Source organism: Microplitis demolitor, chromosome 4 (assembly GCF_026212275.2).
Source record: "Microplitis demolitor isolate Queensland-Clemson2020A chromosome 4, iyMicDemo2.1a, whole genome shotgun sequence".
Taxonomy (NCBI): domain Eukaryota; kingdom Metazoa; phylum Arthropoda; class Insecta; order Hymenoptera; family Braconidae; genus Microplitis; species Microplitis demolitor.
The window spans coordinates 1677392-1689284 of NC_068548.1; the positions used below are offsets into that span (position 1 = coordinate 1677392).

Consider the following 11893-nt stretch of genomic DNA (forward strand, 5'->3'; position numbering starts at 1 on the left):
TTATATATTTACTGGTTATTAATATGAAAAAAAAATATATATATATATCTATGTATACTTATAATTGTTATGTTAATTGTTTAATAATTTTTAAATATTAATTATAAATAAATTGTAAATAAAATAATAATTTTTACTAAATAATTATCGTCTTTTGATTTTAAGACCAGACTATTTTTTCAATCCAATCTAAATATGAGTAGACTCTTGTGTAAATTGCTGGTGAGTTTTTAAACGCGCAGAATTTACCAAAACTTGTGATACCCAGGACGCTGTAAGTGCAGTAAGGAGTATGGAGGACACGTTGCAGTGGACCGCCGCTATCACCCTGGAAAATGATCGTTTTGGGTTTAGGAATTTTTTAGGGGAAAAATGGACCGGAGGCTGAGAAAGAGGGGGAAGAGACGAGTAGAATGAGTACCCACAACCCTAGGTTTGGAAAATGAAATATTGGTCGTTAATTTGGTAATTAATTGGATTGTTAATTAATCAGAGAAGTTAGGAATTTAAAAGTGAGGTTGTGGGTACTCGTTTTAATGGAAATTTTATAGAGATGGTAAATATGATGATTTTTAGGTCAAAAAAAAATTTTGGAAAATGAAATTTGAAAAAAAAATTTTTTTTATAAATGAATAAGAAATTTGTTATCTAGGTAAAATTTCTAGTCGAATGAGTACCCACAAGCCTAGATTTAAAAATTAAAATAAAATAGTAATTAATTGGATTGTTAATTAATCAAAAAAGTTATGAATTTAAAATTAGGGTTGTGGGTACTCATTTGACTAGAAATTTTATCTTGATCACAAATTTCCTATTCATTTAAAAAAAAAAATTTTTAATTTCCAAAATAGAAAATTTCAAAAAAATTTTCGCGCCAAAATTTTCTCTTCACTAAATAAATAAGAAATTATTGATCTCCATGAAATTCCTGACCCAATGAGTACCCACAAGCCTGCATTTTATTTACCTCGACTTTGATTAATTACTTAACAAATTAACCCACTAATTAATTAACAAAAAAATTAATTATCAGAACCTAGGCTTGTGGGTACTTATTCAACTCGTCTCGCCCCGCACTTCACCGCCCCGACATCCATTTCGCTAAAAAAGATCACTGGTCTCCAGAACTTACCTGACAAGTATCTTTACCCCCTTCCATAACCCCAGCACAAATCATAGTGTCTTTCAAGCCATCTGGCATCTGTTTGCTTCCTACTTCACTCTTAAATTTTTCTTTACATTCATCAGTTTCTATTTTATCCAGAGTTACTTTCATCAAATCGTCACTTCCTGTCTCCGCCTCTGTAATTAATTCAAAAAAATGAATTAATTAACCCATCAATTTTATTTAATTACTAATAATTAATAAATACCATAAGCAGTTTTTCCAAATCCACTGGCAATAAATTTTTTGTCTTTTAAAATTTCTTCTGTTTCCAAACACGCGGGCCGAACTTCTGCATTTAAATCTACCGGATTCTCTAATTTAATTAGAGCAATATCATTATAACGTAGTGGTAATTTGTAATCAGGGTGAGTTATTCTCTCAATGACATTACGCTCTTGCATTGAAGGCCCGGGATCTTTTGAATTTATCAGGCCGACTCTTACTTTTGTTGCTGGTCCTCTATTTTAATTAATTAATTAATTAGTTATTAAGGTCTTAGATGATAGTAATAGTAATTACTCACTTATCACGTGAATCGATGCAATGAGCGGCAGTAAGTACAAACTTGTCTGAAATTAATGTACCTCCGCATTGCCAAAATATTTCTTTCTGTCCGTAGCCAATCAGTGCCTGCAATTTTTGTTTTAAAATATCATAGGACCTAAACTATGGGTTTTTGGGAAATTTCGTCAGGACCTTTTTTGTAGAGAATTTAAAAAGCTACAAAAAAGGTCTCTATAAATTTTTTGATATCTTTGATACTTTGGCGGGAATTTCGATTTGAAAGTTAAGAAATTTTTGGGAAATGAATTTTGGAGTAATTCGGAGGTCAAGTATTTAAAATTGTTATTGCGACTAAAATATTGAAGTTATCAGAAAATTGATAAGAAAGTTTTTTGTAGAGAATTTAAAAAGCTACAAAAGAGGTCTCTATAAATTTTTTGATAAATTTGATATTTTAGCCAGAAATGGGAGTTAAAGTAAAAAAGAGTGAAATTATTGTTTGAAAATTTGAAAAATTCACCATATGGGGAAACTCCATAGGTTTTGCTTTGGTCCCACCGACAATCAATGGAGTTTCAACTATCCCACATTTCGAGACCGTATTTGTACCGGCGTCGATACGTAAAACCGGAACATCTTCAACTGCGTAAACTAATTTCGCGTACTCCTGACATTCTGCAATTAAATAAATTAACTTAAGAATATTATAATTAAATGAATATTTTATTTAATTTAAGTAAAAAAAATTACTTTGCTGCGATATTCGATCGCAGAGTATATTTTTAGTCAACAAAAAAAATATTAAATAAAAATACATGATTATTTATCGGTAGCTTTTATCAAAATGATTATTTCTAAACCTCTCTCCGTTTATAGTTAATAAAACTACGGTATAATTGAATAGTAATAATTTTAACCATAAAAAGACTTATTGACAATAAAAGTCTTTATTGAATTTTATTAAAATTAACTAGAGGATTTAATGTCATAAAAATCAAATAAATAATTTTTCAATCCTTGCAATCGACGATTTCAAGCTCTAGGTATTTTTAAAAATATAAAATCGCAGAAATAAAATTAAGTAGCTGGACTATCATCAGTTTTTGGGCCCACTGCGTGTAGCTGCTCGCCTACTTTGTCATGTTTCACTCTTTGGAGCCTTCATTTAAAAAAAACTGACCGACTTCGGGTTAATCTGAGCTCTAGATATCTTTTTAAATGATAAAATTGCAGAAATAGAATAAATTAAATGCACTACCATCAATTTTAGGACCTATTGCGTGTAGCTACTCGCCTACTTATCCTGTTTCGCTATTTGGAACCTTAATTTTTAAAAAAATGACTGATTTCCGGTTAATCCGAGGTCTAGAAATCTTTCAAAATGATAAAATTGCAGAAATAGAATAAAGTAGATGCTCTACCATCAATTTTAGGACCTATTGCGTGTAGCTACACGCCTACTCTATCGTTTGTCGACCTTTAGAAGCTTCATTTCAAGAAAAATGACCGATTTCGGGTCAATTCAAGGTAAAAGTGTCTTTTTAAATGATATAATTACAGAAATAGGGAGTAGATGCACTACCATCAAGTTTAGGTCCTATTGCGTGTAGCTACTCGCCTACTCTATCATGTGTCGACCTTTGGAAGCTTCATTTCAAGAAAAATAGTCGATTTCGGGTCAACTCGAGGTAAAAGTGTCTTTTTAAATGATAGAATTCAGAAATAGGGAGTAGATGCACTACCATCAAGTTTAGGTCCTATTGTGTGTAGCTACTCGCCTACTCTATCATGTGTCGACCTTTGGAAGCTTCATTTCAAGAAAAATAGTCGATTTCGGGTCAACTCGAGGTAAAAGTGTCTTTTTAAATGATAGAATTCAGAAATAGGGAGTAGATGCACTACCATCAAGTTTAGGATCCACTGCGGGTAGCTACACACCTACTCTATCCTATTTCACACTTTAGAGCTTTAATGTAATTAAAAATAACCATATTCAGGCCATTCCCAGCTGTAGATATTTTTTAAAAATATAAAAATTACAAAAATAGGAAAAAGTAGCTGCATCGCGATCAAATTTAAGACCTACTGCGTGCGACTACTTGCTAATATCCTATTTTGCCCTCTAAAACTTCCATTTTGAAAGAAATTGAATACAAATAAGTGAAGAATTGGGTTATTGATACAGGAACAATATAAATAATGCAATAAATTAAAAATTTTTTATTAATATAAATAAAATTATTCTTCATACTTCCACATAAAAACATTACTGCCATTACTAGCTAAAATAAAATTATCTGTTGGATGAACGCTGATCGATACCACAGGATATTTAAATTCCCCACGTAGTTTATCAACAACTTGCCCGGAAGCCAAGTCCCAAATCCAAAGATACCCGTCCCCTGATCCCGAGAGTACTCTGGTGTCCTGGAAGTCTACAGAAGATTCCAGACACAAATCACCAGCTACATGTCCACGAAACTCGTTGAGCAGCTCCCCAGTGTCTTTGTCCAGCAGCCTCAGGACCCCATCAGCGCAGCTAGTGAGCGTGCACTGGCCATCACGGGTAAAAGATGCACAAGTGACAGCATCTCCAAGGCAATCAGTAGTCAGCTGACCCACGCGGACGTCGTACCTCCGTATTCTAGCATCAAAGGACGAGGTCAGAATTTCATGGTCTGAAATTCTTACCGCAGAAATCGCGTCCTTGGCATCAGACAAAGTCTGGACAGGATCCTGGGACCTGGACCTGATGTCCCAGAGTTTCACTGCATTGTCTCGTGATCCTGAGACCACTAGAGTCGACTCCTCGCTGAACTTTACTGAGGTAACTCCACTCGCGTGACCCCGGAATCTTCTCAGAGGACTCGCGGTCGAGACATCCCAGAGGATGACTGACTTGTCCAGGCCCCCAGATACTATTTGGCTGCTGTCACATGAAGAATGTCCATCTACTACCTCTTCCCCATGGCCGCTGTACGTTTTTAGAAGCGCGTTACGGTGCGGGTTGTATAAATAAAGACGTCGATCACTGGCACAGACAACGCAGTACTCGCCGTCGACGTTAAAACGGACTGCCCTGACAATACTTTTTGTTTTTAACGTCTGGATCAAAGTATAAGGCATTTTTTTCTGGGGCTTACGTTCTTCTGGTTTTTTAAATTTTCTAGGTTAGCCGCCAATCAGCTAAATGCAGACCCAAGTATCTTTTGTTTCTCCAGTCGACCCAGGAACGTCCAGCTCAAAATTTCAAAAGTAATTTACATTAAATTTAAATTTCAAAAATTTTTAAAAATTCATCTGTCAAAAAAAAAAAATTTATCAGGTTACAAATATATGAAAATTCTTACCTACGACCTCGACGGGTGAAAAAATTCATGCAAATTCTAACCGACAGTGGCGCTGTTCGTTGAGTCACATAGAAATTTCCACACTTTTTTTTTATACAAAAAAAATGCGCTAGTAAAAATAAAATGGCTGCGATCTTGTAGATCATAGTAAAATATATGAAATATATATATATATATATATATATGAAAATATATGAAATTTATAAAATATATATATGAAATGATCTCATATTTGTTTTAAATAAAAACACCATTTTTTAAAATTTAAATTCGCGCCAATTTTTTAATTTCCCGCCATTTTTTTTTAAATTGGCGCTGACGTCTTCTGCTGCTAAACCTGCGGTACTGAGACTATAGATAGATAAAAATAAATTACTACAGTATATTTATGTTATTACTCAGATATTATTTAGCAAAGTATAAGTGAATACGCCATTTATTGGTAAATTAATAAACTAAAGGCCACAATTCCATACATTTTTTGTGAACTTGTAAAACCGGTCAAAGTTCGCTGCTTACTTAACACTTTGCACGATAAAATAAATTAAATTTTGTAATTAAAGTCTTCAAGGCATTAGTTACTTTGTTGTTTGATATTCAAATATTATAATTGCAATCACTGGTAACTGTATTTATTTAATTTAAAACAATCAGCCGCAAATACTTCAGACATTCCAGGTAATTACGAGAGAAAGTTTAATTTCTTATTTTTATCTGTCATTAAAATTAAATTTTTAAAAATTCCGATGCTGGGTAAATTATTTAAAATATTTACAGGTAATTTAAATAATTTATCTAGTAGATATTCGCCCAGAAATTTAATCACTTTGAATAATTATCGGTAATTATAATTTTTTTTAAGAAATTTAAATTTTTCAGCGGAAGGAAAAATTTTTTTAATTTTTTGGGCCACGGGATTGAGAGATGGGGGAGGGAAAAAAATTTTTTTAGATTCTGTGTTCAAAGAGCTTTAAAATGACCCATAATTAGTTGGTAATTAGACCAGTAATTAGGGAGTAATTAATTGTGGTTTGAAATTTTATTGAGGAAAAATTTTAAAATTAAGAAAATGGGGGAAAGTAAATTTGAATTAAGGATTAATTACATGTTATTGGGTGTCATTTTGTAGGGAATTTTATACAGAACTCAAAAAAAAATATTTTGAAACCTAAACTCAAAATCCAGAAGCTCAAGAAATTTTTAAAGTCTGTCCTAAAAATTTCCTAGGCAGCTCGCTCCGAAATTAATTCATTTAAAAATTCATAATTCTGTCTCTAATTAATATTAAGGAACGCAATATTTTTTTTTAAATTCCCCATTAAATTCCCTTTAAAATGACATATGATAACGTCAACTTTGGTTCGTAATTAGTGAATAATTAATTAAAAATAATTGCAGTAAAAATGGTGCGCAGAGAAGCAGTGTATGTAGTGGGGGTAGGAATGACCAAGTTCGAGAAACCCGGGTCCCGGGATGACTTCGACTACCCGGAGATGGTCAAGGAGGCGGTGACGAAGGCACTCAAGGACGCTAGAGTGTCCTACGACTCAATAAAAGGAGCCGCAGTGGGTTACGTCTACGGGGACTCGACTTGTGGTCAGCGCGCCCTCTACGAAGTGGGACTGACCGGTTGTCCCATCTTCAACGTCAACAACAATTGCTCCACTGGGTCATCAGCGCTGATGATCGCCAAGCAGATGATCGAGACAGGTCGCGCCGACTGTACCCTGGCGGTGGGTTTTGAAAAAATGGAGCGCGGGTCGTTGACCTCTAAGTTCATGGACCGGACGAACCCCATGGACAAGCACGTGGGTCTCATGTCGGAGATAGCCGGTATCTCGGATGGGCCAATCACTGCCCAGATGTTTGGCAATGCTGCTATCGAGCACATGCAGAAGTACGGGACCAAGCCCGAGCACTTTGCGAAAATCGCGTACAAGAATCATCTGCACTCGGTGAATAATCCGAACTCGCAGTTCAGGACCAAGTACAGTCTAGAGGAAATTATGAAAGCCCCGAAGGTCTTTGGGCCGCTGACCAAGTTGCAGTGCTGTCCCACTTCTGATGGCAGCGCTGCGGTAATCCTGGCAAATGAACAGTTTGTGAGAAAACACAACTTGCAGAAACAGGCGGTGGAGATCTTGGCGATGGAGATGACTACTGATACGCCATCTACTTTTGCTGAGAAAAGTTGCATCAAACTTGTTGGGTAGGTTCTGGGAATTTTTTTAGAAAATTTTAAATCGATAATCGATTTTTCGATATATCGAATCGCGAGATCGATATATCGATAAAAAATATCAGTTTCACATGAAAATTTATTTTTTATTCCATGAACAAAAATTTTGAAATAAAAATCGATATATCGAATTTTTTAGTTCGATAGATCGATATATCGAATTATAAGATCGATCTATCGATAATAATATTGATTATTTGGAAAAAATTTTTAGTAACTTTTTAAATGACGATCTAAATTTATAAATCGATATATCGAATTTTTTACTGATATTTTCGATATATTGAACTATTAGATCGATATATCGAAAATATCGATACTGATTATGCTAAAAAATTATTGATCATTTGTTGAATGACAAACTTCAACTAACCATCGATATATCGAATTTTTTTTCTATTAATAGATCGATTTTATTTTCGATATATCGAATTATAAGATCGATAAAATCATATCGATTATGTTCATTAAATTTTTTTTATTCATCTTTATAATAAAAATCTCAAATAAAAAATCGATATATCGATCTTTTATTTCGATATATCGAACTCAAAATTTCGATATATCGTTAATCAATACGCGGCATTTTATCGATCTCAACAAACTTATACCTTCATAATCTACTATATCGATATCAACAAATCGATATATCGATTTTTCTCAATCGATATCTCGAACTCCCCTTCAAAATAAAAAAAAATTTTTTTTTTACCAAAAATTTGTAATTTCAGCTACGACATGACGAAACTCGCCGCAGAAAAAGTATTTGCCAGCGTTCCCTACACTCCAACCGACGTCGACGTGATCGAGCTCCACGACTGCTTCTCCGCGAACGAGCTCATAACCTACGAAGCCCTCGGACTCTGCCCACCAGGTCAAGCCGGTCGACTAATCGACTCCGGGAACACGACCTACGGCGGCAAGTACGTCGTCAACCCCAGCGGGGGTCTCATCTCCAAAGGTCATCCCCTCGGTGCCACCGGTCTTGCTCAGTGCGCAGAACTCGCCTGGCAACTCCGTGGTGAAGCTGGTCCTCGACAAGTACCTGGTGCTAAACTCGCTCTCCAGCATAACATCGGCCTAGGTGGCGCCGTAGTCGTCGCTCTTTACAAGCTCGGGTACCCCTCGGCCCCCATGATGAATTTGGTCAGCGCCAAGGTCTCTCCCGACGCATTCCAGGCCAACAAAGTCTTCAAAGTATTCGAGGTCGCCATGCAGGACGACGAGGACGGACTCATCGAAAAGTACCGCGGCGTCTACGGGTTCAAAATAATAAACGGTCCAGGTGGCGCTGAAGGCTACTGGATTATTAACGCGAAGACCGGAAAGGGCAAAGTTGAGTTTGACGGCAAAGAAAAACCTGACGTTATTTTCACCATCAGCGACACCGACATCGTCGACTTCATTTCCGGGAAACTCAACCCACAGCAGGCTTTCTTCCAGGGAAAAATTAAAATCAAGGGCAACATGGGCCTAGCTATGAAATTACCCGACCTTCAAAAACGCGCGGCAAAAAAAATTGAACTGCTCAAAGCTAAACTCTAAATTTTTTTTTTTCTGGTGCTCGAGGTCGAGGTCAAGGTCAAGGTCAAGAACTAAGTAGGGTGAGGGTAAAAGTTGAGCTTTAATATACTAGGTAATTTTTATTTTTTTGCCGTGAAAATTTAAATATTTGAATTTGGCGGTAAAATTTAAAATAATTAATTAATTAATATAATAAAGTTTTATACAATTGTTATATAATTTTTTTATAAATGTTGAGGGATGAGGTTGTAGATTTAATAAAAAATTAATTAAAGTAATTAGTAATTAATAATTAATTATTTTTAAAAAACGGGAGAAATTAATTTATCTCATAAATAAAATATACATATATATAAATATATACTAAAATTCCTCATTAATTACCTGAACTTTCCTCTTCCCAGTTTAAATAAAAATTAAAAATTTTCCCGCGCATTTCAAAATTCAAATTACGCGCCACCTGTCCCTGAATTCAAATACTAGACCAGAAAAAGAATAACAGAATTTTCATACGTTAACCAAAAGTTAAAAGCCAAGGTAAAAACAACATATATATACAAATATATATAAATATATAACCTTTAGCTCAAACACAGGTTGTATTACTTGATCCCAATTGTCCATCTCCATCTCCGAAGGAAAATCTTCAGTCTCCCAACCACTAAAAATATAAACTCACATCATACATTACTCAGTGATACACAGTCTTTATTACTTGTTAATTACCTCACAATAATTTAAGTGTAATGACAATTAATTTTATAAATTAAATGATGACTGACAAAAAGTCTGATGACTAATTTGTAAATTTCCTGACCGACTGCTCAAGGTAATTTATTTTTTTTTATTTATTCCTGATTGAGGTTAAGTGATTATTTATTTTTTTTTATTATTTATTAGGTACTGAGTGATATATTGTTTAAATATATAAATATATATTTATATATAATAAATAATGGCGAATAATAGTGAGGTCTGGGTTCAATGGTTCACTTGTTGTCTGACTCAGAGAGGAACTGGATCGAGAAATCAGAACCAGAGTCAGAGTCAGAATGGAGCCAAGGGAAGACAAAGACAGAGATTGAGGATTGACAGGAGTATGATTGGAGCTCCGATGAATTTTCAACACACGGGTCATATAGGAAGTGGTGATCTAGACATGGAGAGCGCGCATTTGTCGGTGATACAGCATCAGATGCAAGGCAAGGGTGGATATGAAGCATCTTTTGGTGTCAAGGTAATTTATTTAAATATCAAGAGATTTTTAAATAAATTTTATGGGGAATTTTTAAAAATATTTATTTGAATTTTTTTTTGGGGTTCAGTTTTTAAATTTATGGGGTCGAGGAATTTGAAAATGGGAAATGGAAAAAATTTATGGGGATTCTGTATTAAAAGAGCTGTAAAATTACCCATTAATTGGGGTCATTAGAGCAGGGATTACTGAGTAATTTTAAATTAATTACCGGATGTTTAAATTTAAAAATTCGGAATTTTAAATTAAATTTTTTGAATTAATTTAAAGTACTCAGTAATTTATGGGGAAATTGGAATTTTGTATGGGTTGTTTTGAAGGGAATTTTATGAGGAATTTTTATAAAATTTGAATGGATTTAGAATTTTGATTTGAGAGGGAGTAATTAATTTTTGAAAGTTGTTACTTTTGGCGGGAGTAATTTTGAATTTTTATTGGAGTCAGTTTGAAAATTTATGGGGCCTAGGATATTAGAGATGGGGAACAGAAAAAAATTCATGGGGATTCTGTATTAAAAGGGCTATAAAATGACCCATTATTTATGGTAATTATAGTAGTAATTACTGAGTAATTTAAATTAATTACCAGGTTTTTAAATTTAAAAATCGAGATTTGAAATTTTATTTTTTATATAAATTTAAATTTCTCAGTAATTTATGGGGTAAATGGACTTTATTATAGGTCATTTTAAAGGGAATTTTATGACGAATTTTATAAAATTTAAATGGTTTCTTATTTTTGATTAGGGACAAAGTAATCAATTTTTAAAAGTCACTACTTTCGGTATTTAAATTTCAGAATTTGGTCAACAGTCCATTTAAAAATTTATGGGGCTCACGGGACTAGAGCTGAGACTTTAAAATATTTTTTTTAAAATTCTGTATAAAATTCCATACAAAATGACCCCCGGTAAACTTCAATTACTCCCCAAATTACTGAGTGTTTAAAATTTAAAAAATAAAATTCCCGCTCAATTTAAAAATTTTTCTTTATAATCAAATTAACTCTTAATAATTACTGCACTAATTACCTATATAATTAGGTCATTTTACTGGTAATTTAATACAGAATTTAATAAGAAATTTTTTATTTTCTTATCTATTATTACCCAGGCTCAAAAAATTAAAAATCCTAAATTTTCGAAAAAAAAAATTTTCCCGCCAATCTAATAATTACCCAGTACTAATTACTAATTATACAGACTAATTTTTTTTTTTTACAGGCATGCTGAGACCTGCAGTATTCAAACTCTAATCTCAAAAAAAAAATCTACACAATTGTGTAAATAAAAAAAAAATTAACAAACTTTTAAAAACTTACGTAAGTCGAGACTGTTTTTCCATCGTCATTAATATTAATTATCATAATTAAAATAATAACAGCATCTCAGTACCTCAAAGTTAAATATTTAACTGATAACATGCATAATTAATTCCGATAATTATTATAATTTATTAAATTACAAAAAAAAAAACAAAAACGTCCGTAATTTCGCTCAACTTAAATTTTTAAAAATTACCGCCAAATTTTTATAAATAATAATTGCTTGTGCCTTCCTTAATTAGAACACAGTAATTACTGCTCACTAAAAAAAAAAAAAAAAAAAAAAAACAAATTTATTGACCAGAAAAAAAAATATTTTCCGCGATTTAGAATTTTTACAAAAAAAATATAAAAAATATATGAAATATATTCAAGTACAATTACTCATCAGAATAATTAGTAATTAGTAATTATTAATTTTAATTACTGCCAAGAAGCTTTTAATTTTTTTTTTAATTTTTTGAATAAATTTTTTTTTAATTGAAAATTTTATAAAAAATTAATTATTCTAGTTTACTAATTACTTTACT

At 32.9% G+C, this 11893-nt stretch overlaps 4 protein-coding genes across 5 annotated transcripts; 2 read left to right on the forward strand and 2 right to left on the reverse strand.

Annotated features, from left to right (window-relative positions):
- Positions 1-160: 160 nt before the first annotated feature.
- Positions 161-9209, reverse strand: LOC103571723 (serine protease snake; the record flags this gene model as incomplete). Its single annotated transcript, XM_008549992.1, has 6 exons — positions 161-328; positions 1133-1302; positions 1374-1627; positions 1692-1798; positions 2193-2347; positions 9170-9209. Coding segments are annotated over 6 exons (894 nt in total), but the record flags the coding sequence as incomplete, so codon positions are not given.
- On the reverse strand, positions 3870-5074 carry LOC103571220 (WD repeat domain-containing protein 83). Its single transcript, XM_008549305.3, has 2 exons — positions 5023-5074; positions 3870-4912 (listed from the first exon to the last, which is right to left on the reverse strand). The coding sequence occupies exon 2, from the start codon at positions 4796-4798 to the stop codon at positions 3911-3913; it is 888 nt and encodes a 295-aa protein (XP_008547527.1). The 5' UTR covers positions 4799-4912; positions 5023-5074; the 3' UTR covers positions 3870-3910.
- LOC103571215 (sterol carrier protein 2) lies at positions 5419-9080 on the forward strand. The gene is made up of 3 exons (XM_014439522.2): positions 5419-5700; positions 6421-7231; positions 7993-9080. The coding sequence occupies exons 2-3, from the start codon at positions 6426-6428 to the stop codon at positions 8804-8806; spliced, it is 1620 nt and encodes a 539-aa protein (XP_014295008.1). The 5' UTR covers positions 5419-5700; positions 6421-6425; the 3' UTR covers positions 8807-9080.
- A 62-nt stretch (positions 9210-9271) lies between the features above and the next one.
- LOC103571229 (CDC42 small effector protein homolog) lies at positions 9272-11611 on the forward strand. Of its 2 annotated transcripts, XM_008549326.3 has the most exons (4): positions 9272-9322; positions 9382-9614; positions 9686-10022; positions 11263-11611. In XM_008549326.3, the coding sequence occupies exons 3-4, from the start codon at positions 9741-9743 to the stop codon at positions 11269-11271; spliced, it is 291 nt and encodes a 96-aa protein (XP_008547548.1). In that variant the 5' UTR covers positions 9272-9322; positions 9382-9614; positions 9686-9740; the 3' UTR covers positions 11272-11611. The 2 variants fall into 2 exon arrangements, with proteins under 2 accessions (XP_008547548.1, XP_008547540.1); XM_008549318.3 differs by having other exon boundaries at positions 9277-9614.
- The last annotated feature ends 282 nt before the right edge of the window (positions 11612-11893 follow it).